General features: G+C 37.9%; 1 protein-coding gene across 5 annotated transcripts in view; it reads left to right on the forward strand.

Annotated features, from left to right (window-relative positions):
* The window catches only part of NFATC1 (nuclear factor of activated T cells 1), a 138,174-nt gene that overhangs the window by 83,787 nt on the left and 35,873 nt on the right, over positions 1 to 18,514 (forward strand). For all 5 annotated transcript variants that reach the window (XM_058175265.1, XM_058175264.1, XM_058175263.1 and 2 more), the window contains 2 exons: positions 4,860 to 4,915; positions 6,659 to 6,791. In XM_058175265.1, the coding sequence (XP_058031248.1) occupies positions 4,860 to 4,915; positions 6,659 to 6,791 (189 nt within the window). The remainder of the gene's footprint in view (positions 1 to 4,859; positions 4,916 to 6,658; positions 6,792 to 18,514) is intronic.

Consider the following 18,514-nt stretch of genomic DNA (forward strand, 5'->3'; position numbering starts at 1 on the left):
AAGAGAAACATTTGTAGGCAAATTAGTTCTTCTATTGGAGGCTGATTAAATGCAATGCTATTGATGCAATATTTAAAATACATCAGAAACCGGGTTGCTGAATCACATATAAACAGGATTAAATATAAAAATATAAATGTCTGTAGAAATTCCCAATCATGCAGATCATGGATTTTCCAAAGGTGCTTTTCTAAAAGGCAGCTGGTCCTTCCTGGGGTTTTTTCCTTTGAAAACATGAGAAGTAAAGAACTAAAGAACTGAAGAAAATACTTGGATGAGAAGCAAAACATTTTTGGGGGGAGGGGGGAGGCAAGAAAGTCTAGTTGCCTTTTGGGGAAAAAGCATCTTTGGGACATAAAATATAAAGTTTATGTAGCATGACATTCTTGGTAGCATTAGCATAAAATCACTTAAGTCAGATATACCCACTCTAGGTTTCTTACCGTATATTGGATTATGACTTTCATAAATGCGAGCCAAGTCATGGGTAATATCATTCAACACATATCTGAAGGTGTGGGACATCAGGTTGATGAAGGTTGGCATATGTACCCCCTTGTTGAATTAAGCAGCTTTGTCTATCTGAACATAGTCGACTCCTTAGGGAAGATATACGTGCACTGAATCATCCTTCCAGCCAAACTAAATACCCAGATAGATTTCAAAAGTGCATTTGATTCTGTAATTCTATTTAAAGTCAAAAGCTACTCACACATTGCATGAAATTCTTGCACTTGCACCCTGGAGAAAAGAAAACCAGATATTGCAATTCTGAGAGCATTACCTAGCTATCTGGGTTTCAGTTCCAAGCTTGTTCCTAGGGAGAGACTTTTCTGAGTTGTGGCTTAGCCTTAGATATAACCATTAAACATACGAGATGGAAATCATGCAGTTTTATCATGCAGCACACTAAATAGGCTGAGGTATAAGTGAAGCCTAATCATTCATTAAGAATTCAACTATTTCTAGTTAAATTTCTCCCATATTACTATTGAGATTTTAATTAATATGAAGAAAAAAGTACTGAATGGAATACCCCCTAGTAGAAATGCTGCCTAGAAGTAACCAGGATGACGAGAGATTCACAAAACACCTTTTAGTTCTTTTGCTGCTGTGTTAGAACAAGCCTCCAGTGGCTTTTTATGTGGAAATCTTCTCAATGGGTGTGGTGGGGAAGCCGTTTCTGTGACTCAGTGCAGGGAATTCCCTGATGATTTTAGATTTTTTTTTTTTTACTTCTGCCGAGTTTCCTTTTTAACTCTGCAGAGAATGGTGGATACAGAGTGAATTACAAAGACCTATTTCAGAGCTGAGACATTCCATTCTGGAACTTTGCTTTTATTTTTAGCCATTCAAAACCAGCCTACGAAGTAATGAAATAGGGGTACAAAACTCCCTGCCACTATTCTCAGTGCCAAGAATCCCCACACACACACACACACACACTTGCGTGAAAAACAGCCCATATCCCTGAATGTTGACTGAGACACTTCTGTCCTACAGGAATATTTTTATCTGCATCCTAATGAGAAAAATTGTGTTGGCGTTTGGTTTTTCCGGGAAACGGTTCCTATTAGATGTGAGGACACACGCACACGAGCCAGAACACTTCTCAGCAACGCACTGAAGCGCATGTTTGAAGGAGTTAATTACGGCTTTTTCTGGTAGGCTGCCAAAATGAAAGCCACTCCAGAATTTTAGAAAAACACCCTCTGTTAAGCCCTTTGGATTTGTATGGTGCAAACAAAGCCCACTTAGAAGAAGAAAAAAACTTCAACACAGGAAGTGAATGTGAGAAGCCACTCTTAATCTCTCTAATTAATTGTATTTCAGACCCTGTTAAAATGAAGGGAAAGCTTCAGTTTATATTTGTGAATTTAACTTGTTCTGGGATTTTCCCCCACCTTGCCTTCAGCTGTATAAACAGGAAGGCTGTGCCTCTGTTTAGTTAGCCTGTTTCCCTTAGGTAAGAGAAGAAGCTAATGAACAGCTTCAGAAGTGTCAGGACTGGATCTCTGTTCCCTGGATGGACGTAAGCTTAGGACTGAATCGCCTGTGCAGAATCTGGCATTAATTTGAGCAGTTAGACACAAACAATAGGCAAGGATCCTTTTTTTTTTCTTTTTAAAAGGTATCTTATTTTGCTAACATGCGTGTGTTTGGAAATAAGTTGTGCATTGGCTATTTCAACTTCTCTAGACCCCAATCTTAAATTAACAACGTAGCCTAAAATTACCGTGCATCAGATTTTGAAGAATTAAATCTTTTGCTCCAACCATACGGAAAATAAAACAAACAGGACTCACAAAAATCAGGATTTTTTTCTCTCTCTCTCTTCGCCCCAACCTGCTTGCAGGGGTTGTTGTTGTTGTTGTTTTTTTGTTGTTTTTTTGTTGTTTTTGAGGGGGTGAAATAGGTGATGAGGAGAGATGGAAGATTTGCTACTTTTTGCCTTATTGGCATTTTCTACATATATAATAAGCAACATTTGGAAGAAACCCTTCAGTAAGTTCAGTTCAAACAGGGAATGCCTGAAATGTGTCTGTTTTAACTTTATGTTATGTCTGTAATTTGAATTATTTGCATTTTGGAAAGGTATAAATTGCTCTAGTGTACTTTCGTTGGATTTTAGCCAGGCAGGGAGTTGCCTTCTGCTGTGAGTCAGCCAGGCTGATGCAGATGTGGCAGCTTTACAATGGAAACTTTTGTGGCGTATCACTCCTCACTTTTCTAGCACAGTCTGACAAGAGACGGCATCTTCCATACTTGGATAGGATAACTGGCAAATACTGTACTGACATAAAACTTCTTTTCCCCAGAATAAGAAAGTCTTTTTAGCATTTTGAGACTCCTAAAAATTATTTCATCCATTCCTGTGTCTTTTCTTAAAAATAAACAGGTTGATCCATATACATTTACAAAACATGTTTACTGTAGAATTGTTGGTGTAATGATCTAGGATTTCTCTCTTGGAGTGGATCCCAGTCTGTGGGTGTAGAGATTTCCCTTTTGGTTCACCAGACGTAACATGAGGAATTGTCTGATTTTCCTTTCCTTTCCTTTCCTTTCCTTTCCTCTCCCGTCCCCTCTCCTCTCCTCCCCTCTCCTCCTCTCTCTTAACTTTTGCAATTAAAGGCCCTGGATTAGGAGTGGGAGATAGTGAGATCTAATCCTCTTTAGGCATGAAAAACAGCTGGATGATTTCTGGCCAGCCATTGTCTCCTAGTCACAGAAAGTACTGGCAAACCATTTCAGAAATGTTGCCAAGAAACTGCATGGAACTGTCCATATAGGCACCAACTGACTCAAAGCACCATAACTGATTTACTCTGCTTATGTTAAATGAAATTTATTCTTATTAAGTAATTTATTTCCCCGCTCCTTTTCTGTAATAGAGAAAGTCTGGAGATTCTCAGAGGAATTTCGTAATACAGCAGCAGTAATGCTTGCTTCTTTCCGATTGCCAAAACACACTCAGTATCATCCCCACTTTAAAGTTTTTTTAAAACTTGTTATTCTTAAAATGTACTTTCCTAAACACCCATATATGCTTTACCAGCTTGAAAACTAGAAAACAAAACAGAGCAATTCCTCTTTTCAGAATAGATTAAATATACCAAATCTTAAACATTATATTGCTCATTTATAAAAGTGACAGAAAGACAAATGGATATCAATTTAGATTATTCTACCCAGAGGATTTTCATTCAGCCTTACTGATGGGACCTTGGCCCAAAAAAGTATTTTCCCATTTTTAATCATCATAATAACCTAGAGAAATCAATTAAGATGTGGATTCACGATCCTATAATCTTTATGGCTGGGTAGGCGTTTGACCTGGCTTCCCCTAGCTTGAATCCACAATGTAGTTATCACAATATAATGTGGGAAGAAAGAATTAAGAATTAAGTCTTGAGCCAGAAAAGGACATGGCTGGAATATATTTTTGCTCAGCATTACACCCAGTTAGTTTTTTTAAGGCATTCTATTGATATCAAAAGCCTGAGAACACATTAGACTTTTCACTGGTCAAGTCTCTTTAGAATAATTGGCCTCAACCAAACTTCGATATTTCATCATTAGCCCAAAAGCTATGATGATAACATAACTTTCATGTGGAACTTCTGACATTAGAGAATCAGTTGAGGGTTCATGTACAGCCAACACAGACACTTCATGTTACCTGGCTCTTATCCTTTCTATATATCAGGGATCTTCAAAATTGGCAACTTTAAGACTTGTGGACTTGAATTCCCAGAATTCCTCAGACAGCCATGCTGGCTGGGAAATTCTGGGCATTGAAGTCCACCAGTCTTACAGTTGCCAAGTTTGGAGACCCCTGCTCCACATCCTGTAAAAACTTTCTATTAGACATAATATAAGCTACAGTTGCAGTTGAACGCTGATATGAATAGGAATAGATAAAATCAAACAAACCACTGCATTATGTTATATTTTATAAAATACACATTTTTTAAAAAAGAAATTAAAAGCTAGCGGATGATAATTACTTTGCAGTGAGATTACCTACCATAAGTGGGAAGAGATCCTACTTCTTTTGATAGAATGTTTTCATAATTAGGCAACTCTGTCCAATTAGACAAAAACAAAGAGCATTGGGGACTGAACCAGGTTTTTGGCTGTGGAAGCAGAATCAGTGGATAAATCCTTCCTTTCCCTGCCTCAAACTTCTTTAATAGATAGAGTGTTTATTTCTTTATTCACTATAAAACTGAACTCATCTTGAATATCATGTCTGCATAATAAAGATATCTTAAAAGGGAAGCCCTCCCTCCTGTTTGTGTGATTTATAAAGCACTAAGCACATTAATTTGGATCTTTCATGTCCTTATCTTTAGATGGTCATCATGTGTGGGAAATGGAAGCCAAAACTGATAAAGAGTTGTGTAAGCCAGTAAGTGCCTCTTTTGCTTTTTGAAAAATACTGTGCTGCTTCTCTGGACGTATTTATCTGTGCATTTTCTTCACTTTAGCTTATTATCGTATTAATTACATGTAAATCATATATAAATGTCAAGATGAAGTTAAAAATACCTATTTCAGTTCAAGCAACTCTCATTTAAATAATGTTTTTAATCATATGTCTTTGGCTCATTTAATTACATTTTTTCTCACAATAAAGCTAAATGTAAAGTATAATTGTAAAAGGAATGGTAATCAATTATTCATTCATTTATGAAACTTAGATGTCTCCTTAATCTGTTCTGATTCTCAGTGACTTACAAATTCAATGATTAAGGTACAATAAAAATTTTAAAAATCAAAACTCAGGAAAAAAACAAGAGTCATGTTTAAAAATAAAACATACAGATGGGATCCATCACCCACCCTAACCTGGTTCTGAAAACAGAGCCAAGTTTTAAATAGGGCCAGGGCAAAGACCATTGTGAATAGGACAATCATGGCTGGAATAGTTAATTTGGATGGCTTAAAAAGGATAGTAAAAAGATGTATGGAGGTCAGCCTATCAAGCCACTAACTTCTGGAATGGATGGAGCTGGCATGCCTTCAAATACTAGGTGCAAGTTTTCTTGTATCCTATGAAAATCTAAATACTAAGCTAAAAGCTCCTCCTCACCATTCTGTTGATGTGCTTCTGTTCTTGAGAAGGGATTTTTAAAATAATAGTAATAATAATACTGCTCTCACAGCCTACTATTTCCCAGATCTCTGCAGTGAGGCTGGTACTGATCCTGACTTCTTCTCTGGATCTACAGTGGGAGGAGGCAGGGGATTCAAGTAGAGAAACCAGCATGCCTGCTGGCATTCTCTGGGTGGTTAAAATAAGTGGGTTGACATTAAACTTGCCCCCATTCCTTTTTAAACGATTACATGCAAGAAAGCACCAGAACTGTTACCACCAGAGTAGCCAGATGTATCGAGGTTCTGGCATATCAAAATAGATGACAAGATGAAAGAGGGACCCCAACGGTATCTAGTTCTGGAGCATCAAGCAAAAATGAGAGATGAGAGAAGCACCATTTCAGTTTTTGAGGAGCATTGCAGGAGTTGCAATCATACAATCATACCATGCATACAGCCTACCGCAGGGCTCATAATTGCTGTCGGATTTGAAGGAAGCCTTTAAATCCTTTCTGTGTTCACCTTCTTTACTTTTCTGCACAAATTCTATGAGGATTGTCAAGCTCATGGAAGTCTTACATTTGGTCTTCTACAAGGCCCATACTATATTCTGAAAAAAAGCATCAGAAAAAGGAAAGGAGATAGTTGCAGAAAATCTGCAAAGTGCACCCTAGCAGTCATAAGTATGGCCATGGAATTCCAGAGTCCTCAGTCTGATGGGAGGTTGGATTCAATATTGAGTTTCCAACCCAATTTAATGTCTGCAAAGGGCTCTTTGTTTTTCCCATGGAAGATCTTTCCTGTTGGATTATTTGATCCAACTTTAGCCTGTCTCAGCAAGTCAACTGCTTGATAGGAGTTTTCTTAGGAGGATAGGTCCTCAAGAAATGTTAATGATGGTAATGATTAGTGGGCTAATCTTATGTTCCAATGTTCTTAAGGCAGGTCATTTACCTTTTTCAGTGCCTGCCAGGGCATTTGTTTGTTTTAGTCTTGTGATATAAATGTTCTTTAACTGTGATTCACCCTTAACATACTTTTATCCTCTTTTTAGACTTTATTAGTTGCTGAGATTCCACCATTCCGCAATCAGAGAATTACAAGTCCTGTCCAAGTCAATTTCTATGTCTGCAATGGAAAGAGAAAGAGAAGCCAGTACCAATTATTCACCTATCTTCCTGCTAATGGTAACAACTTATTTCTAATTTTAAGTGGCATGAAATAAATAAATTTTAAGTGGCATGAAATAAATTTTTGCGTGCTTTATTTTAAAATGTGCAGCAAAGTTTTAAACTGAAGATAAAAATCAAGCATTCAGTGGCATAATCGAATCAAGAAAAGTGTCTTTCTGTACAAATTGTGGAATAGCCTTGGAAAATGTTTCCGCCCCATCTTTGCAGTAGATATTTGAAAAACTTAATAAAAGTTCTATCTCCTTGCAGATACATACATGATACATCTACCAACATTTGTTAGTCTCATTAAATAAGATTCTGATAATACTCCAATGCAGTACTGCAGGCTAGTTCACTGCTCACTCCAGGAGTTCGATTTTGAGTGGTTCAAGATTGACTCAGCCCTCCCTCTTTCTGAGATCAGTAAAAATGAGGACCCAGATTGTTGGAGGCAATATGCTGACACTGTAAACCGCTTAGAGAGGGCTGTAAAGCACTATGAAGTGGTATATAAGTCTAAGTGCTATTGCTATTGCTATTCTGTGACTAGTAACCTTGGCAGTTGGGACTTTGGGGACTTGAAAATATACAGAAGACAAACTTTTCCCATGCCTGCTTAAAAAACCCAGACATCAATCAATCATGTTGCCGAGAGAAAAAAAGAGATTAGTTATATGCACATGCTGCCTTGTAACTTTGTCTTTTAGTTATTGGCAGGAAGTATTTTCAGCACCCTACGGAGAAAAGAAGTCAACTAAAGTATATTTAGTGAATTAGACAAACTTCAAGTTGAGGCTGTATGCAGCTCATAAGCTGCTGGTTACTGATCCTGGTCTAAGAGTTCAATTCAATTTTCCCCCAAAGCTGCAGAGACCATAAAAGTAAATGTCCCCAGAGTTCAATGATTGGTTACAATAAAAGCTATTCTAAGTCATTATCCCACAAACCAAGTTGTCAGCTATTTAGGCAACAACTCAGAATCCATTGTCTCAGGGACGAAGGCACCAATATTTTAAACAGAATCGCAAACATGGTGATTCGTGCAGCACAGTTCTTTTTGTTCCTGCCTTAAGCCATTTAAAAACCCTTTGTGCATTTTTAAGATAACAGATTTATGAGATTTGTCAGAATAGCTTCCATCATTGCAAGGACTATAGCATTGAATAAAATCTACTCACACCCACATTTCCATGGTCAAAACCTTTGAAAAACTCTCACTTCTTTGCAAGGGAGAGAATTGAAAAAAGAACACAGTTCAGAAAAATAGTCCACAGAAATAGAATATGTATTGGAAAAGAACGTATGTTTGGCATATGTATCTTTAAAAAGCTGCATCATAAGAGCTGATGTTAGAAAGGAGCACCTGAGTAATTTTCACGTATTAGTAAAACAGGCAGCATAGAAATTCAATAAATAAAAAAATAAAATTTCTATTACTTTCTCAGGAATTTTAGACTTACATTTGTGTGTGAGAGGAGTTAGTTATATTAGCAAAATTTGACCAACAGTAAGAATAAAAACTATACATAACTTCACCTTTTGGAAATCATTTGTATGTAAGCTTTTCCTACACAAAAGCTTAGTTCATTGATGGGAGCAAAAGAATGCAACTCAATAGTCAGGTCCTTTCGCTTTGAGGACAGATGTCCCAGTAATAAATCTTAATTCCCCCAAATATATTGTGATATATAAACATAAATACAGTTTTATTTATATACGTGTACAAATGTGTGCAGAAATTCAAAATGCAGTGTAAAGTTTATTATACAGTACTAGCCAAAGAATTACCATACCGATCCAGCTCCACAAATTCTGGCTGAAAAGTTACAGTGGAACAATTACTATTTTGAGGCTTAAGGATAGCTTAGTGGTTTTTGCATATATCCCACACAATGTTTGTACTGAGTTTTGTTCTCAGTATATCAGGTTTTCTTTATTCTTTCAATTCTGCAAATGAAAGAAACCTTTATCGTTCGCTGCACCAGTATATCACTGTGAAAATATGGTACCAAGACTGTCAGAATCAGGGCTGCAAAACTTCACATCAACACTTGATGGTAGCAAAGAATTAGAGTTTTTGATATGTTGCTGCTTCCATCCAGTGGGCATCTGGATCTCTGCAGCACCAATGAGCCAATTTTTTAAAAAGTCTCTGCTTGGGTTCTTGTGCTTCTGGGTATGTGTAAATACTTTTTCCATTTTACTTGTTTGTTATCTTATTGTATTATGGGTATTTTGTATTTTGTTTGGTTTTTTTATACCACCTCTCAGAATCAGTTTGGAATCAGGTGGACCCTAAATTGAATAAAATTAAATCAAATCAAATCACAACCTCATTTGCAGTTTCACACATGCATGAAATATATAAAATGCATATGCATGAAATCTTATTTGGATGTTGTGCTTTAATGGATACTCAATTTTCCCACTATTTGAGTAAATCAAGAGTTTACTATATAAAAGCATATTAAATAAACGAGTGTATTTATCAACGGGACAGAAGAAAACTGCTTTAGTGAAAGTTACGGTTATAAGTGATTTTTCATATTGTAAGCTGCCCAAATGTCTATGGAGATTCTCAGTCATCCAGGTCATGGTTGTCCCAAAGATGCTTTTTTCAAGAGGCAACTGGACTTCCTGGTTTTTCTTTGAAGGCGTTTCGCTCAGGGGTGAAATGCTCCCGGTTCGGACTGGATCACCCGATCCAGTAGTGATGGCGGCGGGTGGTTCGGAGAACCGGTAGCAAAAATCCCTGCCCTCCCTCCCAATGCCCAGCTAAGCTGTGAAATCATCAGAGGATATTTTTTTTACTTTTAAAAGCATTTTTTCTTCAGCCGAAAAAATGCCTTTAAAAGTTTTTTTAAAAAGCCTCTGATGATTGCGCAGCTCAGCTGGGATCACCAGAGGCTTTTAAAAGCATTTTTTTACAACCTCTTCAGCCAAAGAGGTGTTTTTTTTTCAGCCAAAGAGGTTGTAGAAAAAATGCTTTTAAAAGTAAAAAAAAAAAAAAATTGGCGACGCCCACCCAGTCACATTACCACCACCACCAAGCCATGCCCACAGAATTGGTAGTAACAAATTTTACATTTCACCCCTGGTTTTGCTTCTCATCCAAGAAGTTTGAAACAGGCTGCTGCAGCCTGGTAGTGAGCCGTGACCCAGGGGTTGGGGACCCCTAACTTTGAAGCACTGTTCTGTTGAAAAAAAATCTATAGTATAATACTGAGACACCAAGACTTTATTCTGAAATCTAGTGAGCTTTTTAAAATATTTTTTCCACTCAACACCTCTGTTTTCTGGAGGAACAGTATGAATTCTTCCTTTGCTGTTTACCCATAAAATGTAGATCACTCCTTTCCGTTGATCTATGCCTAAACCACAAATATAGTCCCTTCCAGATGTGCTGTTGGACTTCTTTATCACAGAATTCCCTGTTGGGATGATTGTTGGCCAGTGTGGTGAGGAATTCTCAGAGTTTATACCACACTTTTAGAGAGATAGTTTAGCAAAGCTGATTTACAGCTTTGGGAAGCCCGGGGGAGGGGGGATGCTCCTTTCATCATGGTGTTAATACCTCTCCCTTGCCATTACTCTGCTGGGATTGATTTCAATATGACAAAGAGTAGATTCAGTCCCACATCTGTAGACCTGGTTGAAGAGCTAGAGAGTAGAACTACAAAGTTATTTTCTCCAGACTGGCTAGAAGAACAGGCAACAGTATCCCTTCTTAATGCTTGATTTTAATACCAATCATTTTGATAAATTGCTACTATAATAATGAGTCACACTAGATCATTCACTTTTAAAACTTCACGAATGTGAAGGTAGGTTGGTTCCTGATTTTTTAAAACATCTTGCAACCAACATCTGTTTTAAAACTCATATTTAAAGCCAAGTAAAACCACTCATTCTGCTTTAAACCCTGTGCCAGCCACATGATTGACAGTGAGAAGAGTGCCAAATATATTTTTCCAGATAACAATACTTTCTTTTTAAGTTGTTTGTAATCTTGTCTGTCAGTATCCATTTTTACTAAATACTGAGAGTCTCATTCTTCCATTTCATATTCTGGTCTTATGCCAGCATTATACTATTTATCACCAGACCACCTCAATGATGGTTATAAAAATTCATAAAGTGACCCATAAAGCATCAAAGCAATTGACCCAAGATACAGCAAATGTTATAACAGTTTTATACTAAAGAACAAAGTTACAATTATTACAATTAAAACATCAAAGATCTCTTGGAGATTAGCAAAAGCCATGTTAAAAACGAAGCAAGAAGCTGCCCATCTGAATTTTTGAGGTACAGTCTTGAGTTTAGGCTATCTCAACTAGTCATATACAGTATTGATATACAAATGGGATGTGTGAATGCCAATAAATAGACACAACTAGAAACAATTTCCCTTGCTGTATGTGTGTGTGTGTAATTTTCTCACCTGGCTTGTTCCTACTTTCTTTTCTCCATATGATCCCATTTAATCACAATGTCTGTGGAGATTCTCTGTCATCCAAGTCATGGCTGTCCCAAAGGTGCTTTTTCAAAAGGCAACTGGATTTTGTTTTTCCTTGAAGACGTTCAAGGAAAGTTCTTCAGTTCTGACTTCAGTTCTTCCATCCTCCACCATTCAGTCAGACCTGAAGAAGGTTCTTGGAAGAAAAGCAAAACGTCTTCAAAGGAAAACAAAGTCCAGTTGCCTTTTGAAAAAGTACCATTTAATCATAATATTGAGAATAAGTCCCAATCTATTTCATATTTATATATTTAGAATTAAAGGTTTCGTTTATTTTTTTTATAAAACTATTCCCAAAGGCTCAATTACCTTTATTGTAGGTTCAAAGGAGAATGGAGGATAGTTGCTGAATCACAGAGATGGTAACACCTGAAGGTCATTCAATCACTATCATGATTGAGCTGTATTTCAACCATTGAATCCCCCTGTTCTGCATAATGATATATTATTTCAGAGGACCTGAAGAAGGACCTCAGCACCTATTTGGCCTGATACAGCCTACTGACACTGATTCAGTAGAAAAATACTGAAAGACTGTTTAGATTTAGCATTTTGTTGTTCAGATGATCTAGTTTCCCACTGAGATTTTCACCCTTAGAAAATATAAAACGATATGCAACCATACATTTGAACTTCAGCTAATAACAATCCCTCTCCAAAAGCATAAATAATCATGTCATCCTTTGTGAAACTGAAATTTCAACTACATTTAGCATGTGTGGGCATGCAAAAGTAAAAGGGGATTTCATTTATAAAGCTGAACCTGACCTTTCAATTTTTAGAGGTAACTGTGCACTGCAGAAAGAAAGTCATCGTGATTCTGAGGATGCTTCTGAAAATAGTGATCAGAAGTCAATTTTGTCAGCATTGGGCTCGACTTCCTGTTTTGTAACTATAATTATCTCTTGACTATTTGCAGTGATAGTTCTCTAGTGATGACATTTAAGAGACTTTTTCGCATCCTGCCTCCACCCACTATATTTCATTTTCTAAACCAGCACATTTTGGGTAGCCTAAAGTAGGGCAGCCTTTCCAATTGATACTTCCAGATTCATTGGATTGTACCTCACTTAATTCCCATGTAGGTGGACTGGGAACTGCAACAAGATGTAGATAAAGCATATCTGGAAGTTTCAGGGTGAGTAAGCTGAATTAGAGAAAAATAATGAAACTGCAATACAGTGTGCTTTATTCCCTTTGTTGTAATAACCATCTCCATTTTTACTATTAACCTACTGGCCAGATTTAACTTAAAACATTCATGCAAAGTTGAACAAATTCTTTAAAATTTCTAGGTCAGCAAAATTTGCTGTCAGGCGGCAGGAGAATAATCTTACAAAAATTACTGAGCAACGTGGTATAAGCAGTACAATGCAGTGAGCCATGTGCTGATCTGTACATTGGGGAAACAAAACAACCACTTCATAAACACATGGCACAACATAGGAGAACAAATCAATCAGGACTCGATTCAGCAGTCCATCTGCATTTAAAAGACAAATGCCACTCTTTTGAAGACAGCAAAGTCCACATTTTAGACAGAGAGGACCGCTGCTTTAAAAGAAGGGTCAGAGGCCATCTATGTCAAAATTAAACAGCCCTCTCTCAACAGAGGGGGACGAATACGACATCTTCTATCTCCAATCTACAGCACAGTCCTTTCAACAGTTCCAGAAAGGCTCCACAGCTATTTGCACCACTCAGGTGACTCTGATGACACAGATGAACCTCCAGGTGGCCTTAACAACTCACTAAAAGAATGCAAATGACCAGCTGTCTGAAAGGAATATAAATCTTTCCATTCCCCACCATCCAACCAAAGCCTAAAGAAGCTTCTTGGATGAGAAGTGAAACATCTTCAAAGAAAAACCAGAAAGTCCAGTTGCCCCTTGTTTAAGATTTATGGACTTCAACTCCCAGAATTCCCCAGTCAGTTAAAGTCCACAGGTGCTCAAGTTGCCAAGTTTAGACACCCCTGTTTTAGATGAAGTTTATTAAGTATTGACCAGGCTTTTGAAACCAGTGGTATTAAGACATTTTTATGTGTTTACAGTGTTTTAAAATCAGATAGTAATAGTATCACTAGTGTCAGGATCAACAATTCAGACTGTCTATGATTACCTGAATAGAAATGATTTGCAATTGACTTTCATTTTTTCTTAATTGAAGATTGCAGATGTATGGCTCCTAAAATGTGTCTGTAGTCTGTTCGTGTATTTTCTACATATGGAAGATGACATTTCTGGCATGTAAATTATGCAGGGGATTTTTATTTGATGTAATAAGTTCTGCCAATTGTACTACTTTGGAAGGTAGCAGGCTTTAAGCACAGGCTATACATTTATAATTTAAGATAGTTTAAGTACTAGTGTCACTGGTAATCTGCACAGATGTAAAGGTTGGCAGAACGTTATACAAAAAATTATAGATTGTTTTTAATTAGATTTGGCTAAAAATGATTCACTTGCTGATTGCCAGATGGCATTTAAGTGATATGAACAGTAGATTTGTTGTTGTTGTTGTTGACTGATTCCTCTTTTTTTTAAATGAATGCTTTGGTTATGGTTGTGTGATAAATTTTTCAATGATATGTGCAGCAGATGTTCTATGCTAAAGATATTTTTATTGGTTCTTTTTCTATATTTGTTGTAGATTCATTGGATCTTGAGAGCCAAAGTGTAGGTAATATTCTTTATGTAATTGGGATGATAGGATTCCAACTTAGATAGGTCTGGGCATAGGTAGATTAGTTGTACTTCCCAAAATATTTCAAGCAGCATAGCCAGCATTGAGAAGTTGAAGTCCACAGCTTGTGGAGGATATTTTGATTGGGAAAAGCTGCTATAAGGAGATGTGAAGTAGGATATTACTGCAGTAAAATTAAAATGTTTGATGTGAGTATCACATTATTGGTACCTTTGTGAATAAGTGATTATCTTTTTTATAACATCAAAGTTTTTAAAAAGTCAATATATAAATAATATTTTCCTACATGAGATAAAGAGGCTTCTGATTAGTAATTTACTGTTCTTGGCCTTTTTAGTTGTTGTTCTAGTTTCTTTTTGTCTTTTTCTTTTCTTTTTTTAAAGTAAAGTCTTTCAGGAATGATGTGAATTAACAACCAAAAAAACCCCAGGTGTCATTTTGTTACTGTTAGGAAATGCATGACATTATTCTGCACAGTTTGGATTAATGACTGAAACTGTAGTTCAGCTGGAAAAATAGTTCAGTATTTTCATCAGTTCAAGATTCTCGTTGCTTCGTTAAAGTCTTTCTAATGGATTTCTATTACTGCCTGTAACAGAATTCAGTTTATAGATGGTTTCCTATCAAGAATCAAACGGCCAGTGACCACTTTCCACTGTTGTTCTATCTGAGTTGGTCTAAGACAGTGGTTCTCAACCTTTATAGTGCTGTGACCCCTTTAATACAATTCCCCACGATGTGGCGACCCCTTTAATACAATTCCCCACGATGTGGCGACCCCTTTAATACAATTCCCCACGATGTGGTGACCCCAACCATAAAATTATTTTCGTTTTGAATTTATCGCGCCTGAAGCCGTATTGGCTAGCGATCTGAACTGCTTGCGATTGCCTTGAGGACGGAGGCATTAAAGCGGAGACTCCTCCCCTATTAAGTTTATGGCACCTGAAGCCAGGTTAGGCTAGCGATTGGGAGTGATTGCAGCTGGCTTGAGAGGGAGACATCAGAGCAAAGATTTCTCTCTTTTTTAATTCATTGCGCCTGAAGCCGAATTCGGCTACCGATTTGAAGAGCCTGCAGCTGGCTTGTGGAGTCAACCATTGGAGCGCGATTCTTCGACTCGCAAGTATACTTCCCGATGGTCTTAGGCGACCCCTGGCAAATCGTCATTCGACCCCCAACGGGGTCCTGACCCACAGGTTGAGAACCGCTGGTCTAAGACAAAAAAGGGTGACTTTTTCAGCTGACACTGATCTTACCTTAGTTCTGTGATGGCAAACCTATGGTATGCGTGCCAGAGATGGCATGCAGGGCCCTCTGCTGGCACGCAGACCGTCGCCCCTAGTCAGATCTCCATGGCGTTTCTTTCATGAGCTTCTGTTTCTCAGCAAATGACGAAACAGAAGCTCACAAAAGAAAAAGATCTTCACCTTTGGGATGCCCCACCTCCCACTGGCCAGCTGATCTTCGGGTCTCTACTGCGCATGCGCATGTCCGTGCATGCATGTGCATGCGCAAGCACCTTTCAAGTTTGGCCATGCGCACGCGGTTTGGGCACTCAGTGTCTAAAAGGTTCACCATCACTGCCATAGTTAATCATAAGGTGAAGAGAAAATCATTTGGTGCTTTTTCCTCATTCTCCTGGGGATTTGGCTAAATAAGAGGCTTGCATTGAGCAACAAAGGCATTTGAGGCAATGTTTTCCTTGATGGCAATCTGGCTAATTTTCTTAGAAAGATATTTTGGCAACTACCTCTAAAGTAAGTTTTCCATACTATTCAGGAGGAAAAGGGTAAACAACAGTTTAATATAATAAACAGCTTTGTAGCCTCTAGAAAAATTATAAAGCAGGTGATGACTCTCCCAGCCATTATTATGAGACAAAAAGAGAATGTAAAAATGTTTAAGATTTATTAATAAGCAAGAAGCAAAGCTCATCTGCAAAAGGTTGCTGGTGCTTTGAGAAATAAAGTCAAACCTAGTGGAAATTATATCCAGAACTTTGGAAAGGCATTCTGAACATTCCACATGTAAAATTTCTGCTGGGATTTGGGAAAACCATTTTTCAGAATTTACAATGACAATTATTCCTTGGAGACTATTGTACATTTTGGTACAGGTAAATTTTCATTGTGACTTCCTGTCTCCATAAAGGCAATAGAGATCTTCAAAAATAAAGCACTAATTAAAATCAATTCAAAATGGTAGACTCCAGTCCTCACCAGACTTTATTTCTACCAATAATACAAGAAAAAATCACACACACACCCTTTAAATTAGAATTCTATAGCTCTGGTATCCATACATTTAAGTGCTCTGAACTGGATCGCTTTGTGGTCTTACCACTTCTTGTTGAGAAATCTTAGGAATCACAATGCCATTTTTTGTGAGTTTCATTGATCTAGTTCCTTTGATTGAATCACATTAAATGAACCTGATCATTCCCTGCTTTCCCCAGTGCATTTGCTAAGGTCATTTTATATTAAATTAATATATAATTTATATCAATTAAAGGGAACATTCATAATGTCCCCTTTAATTAAATGCATATGAGGTATCTCAGGGTGGAGAAGACCATGCGGGACCTAGTGCTGGAGCAAGCCGTCCAAGGCCTCCCCTGATCCACTGAGATACCTCATGCTCCCCTGGGGTCCCCACAATTGCTTCCCCCCATGTCCTGCCCCACCGGCTCTCCACAGACTGTGCCTGCTTGCTAGCGTCTAATGAGACAAAGGAAACCAGCTCTTTGTTGATTGGCTGCCATGCCCCAATCCCTGATGCTGCTCAATCGAACAAGCCAGTCAACAGCAAGCAGGAGGCTGCTTGGCATGGGCCAGACTGGGCCCAAATTATGCCTGCATAGCAGAGCAGGGCTTCATGGCAGAGAAGCCCGTCTTTTGTTCAGATGGGCAAAGCTGTTTTCCTTATATCTCATGTTCTTATAGCTTCATTGGCTTCTCTGTCATGTGGGTCAGCCTCTTCTGGAATTCTTTGAAAAGTAAGTATAGTAAAGCCATGGGAAATGGAGCAGGGAGGAGTAAGTGGAATACAAGACACTAAGCAAAGCAAGCCCAATGCCTGTGGAGACCCAGCGGAGCAGGATAGGGGGGAAAATAGGCAGGGGGCATGTTGCAATGTCTCTGTAATTGGTCCTAAGGGTGAATGACCACTGTGGTGCTGCAACATATGTAACTTCAGAACAGGTCATAAATACTTTTTTTTGGGGGGGGCGGTCATACTTTTGAACTAACTTTTGTCGCTAAGTGAATTGTCGTAACTCGAGAAATACCTGTTTTCTATGAGAGAAAGTCAGATCCTCAATGGACATAATGAAGGTGCTTTTCTCATGTAAAATAATCATATTCAGTCTCCTTTACAGATCATATATTGCTCCAGCAGCGCTTCAATTAATTAACTGATTTAACGTTATCATCTCAAAGAATGGGTATGACTTAGCTCCAACTTTGTTTAATTTTTATATGAATACTTCAGCAGTTTCAGTGGAATCTGAAGACTTCCATGACCCGAAACAAACTGGTGTACATGTGTCTTTATCGTATGTCGATGATTCTGTTCTGCTATCCCTATGCAATTAGGATTACTCTTACTGCTAAGGACTTTTTGCAATACTGTTTATTAATAATAAGCCATTAATAAATGGATAGTGGATCAGAAGCACATTAAGCGATTATACCAATATAAATATTTAGCTATCCATTTCCAGTATAATTTGAATTGGAGTATACCCAGGTCATCAAGACTATCACTAGCCAGAAATATATTAAGTGCTTTCTTGCAATTTCACTATTCCAAAGGAGATCAGTTGGCATTTCAGATTTTTCATTCAAAGATTTTATCCTAACTTCTTTATGGGGTTTCCTTGTGGGTACAGGAGATCACAAATGAGCTAGAAATAGTGTAATCTATTTCTCTTAGACCAGTTATGGGGTTTCCTAAGTGTGTATCTTATTCTGCCTTGTGTTGTAGATTCATTCGGTGCGTTAAGCTAATTTCATCCATTTTACGAATTAGACTCCCACTGTAAAGTTTACTGCATTTCATGCTTGGTCAATAAAAAATTGTTTGTCATATTGTTTATCAGTTCATTTATTATATGGAAACTTATATGAATCTATTTTTTATTTATCTTTATTATTTAAGTTTAACATTAGCTTAGCATTTTTCTATTGTCTATTTCACATTTCATTACCGTGTTTCTCCAAAAAAGACAACCCACCTTGAAAAGAAGCTCTATCACATTTTGAGCGCATGCGATCAAATTAAGCCCCACCCACAAAATTAGCCCTAATTAAGATTCCGCCCACCCTGGGGTGCAGGGGGTGGGGGGAGGCACATAGGTAAAAAATAAGCTAGGATGGGAATGGGGGGGGCTGAAGCTGCCCTACTTACCAGGCCTCACACACCCAAACACTTGCCTTGCCTTCTTCTTCTTCTGCATTATTGGATGCAGAGGGCTTTGCTCGGGATCGATCCGGAGCTCTATTATCGG

The sequence above is a fragment of the Ahaetulla prasina genome, chromosome 3 (assembly GCF_028640845.1).
Source record: "Ahaetulla prasina isolate Xishuangbanna chromosome 3, ASM2864084v1, whole genome shotgun sequence".
NCBI classification, from domain to species: Eukaryota; Metazoa; Chordata; class Lepidosauria; order Squamata; family Colubridae; genus Ahaetulla; species Ahaetulla prasina.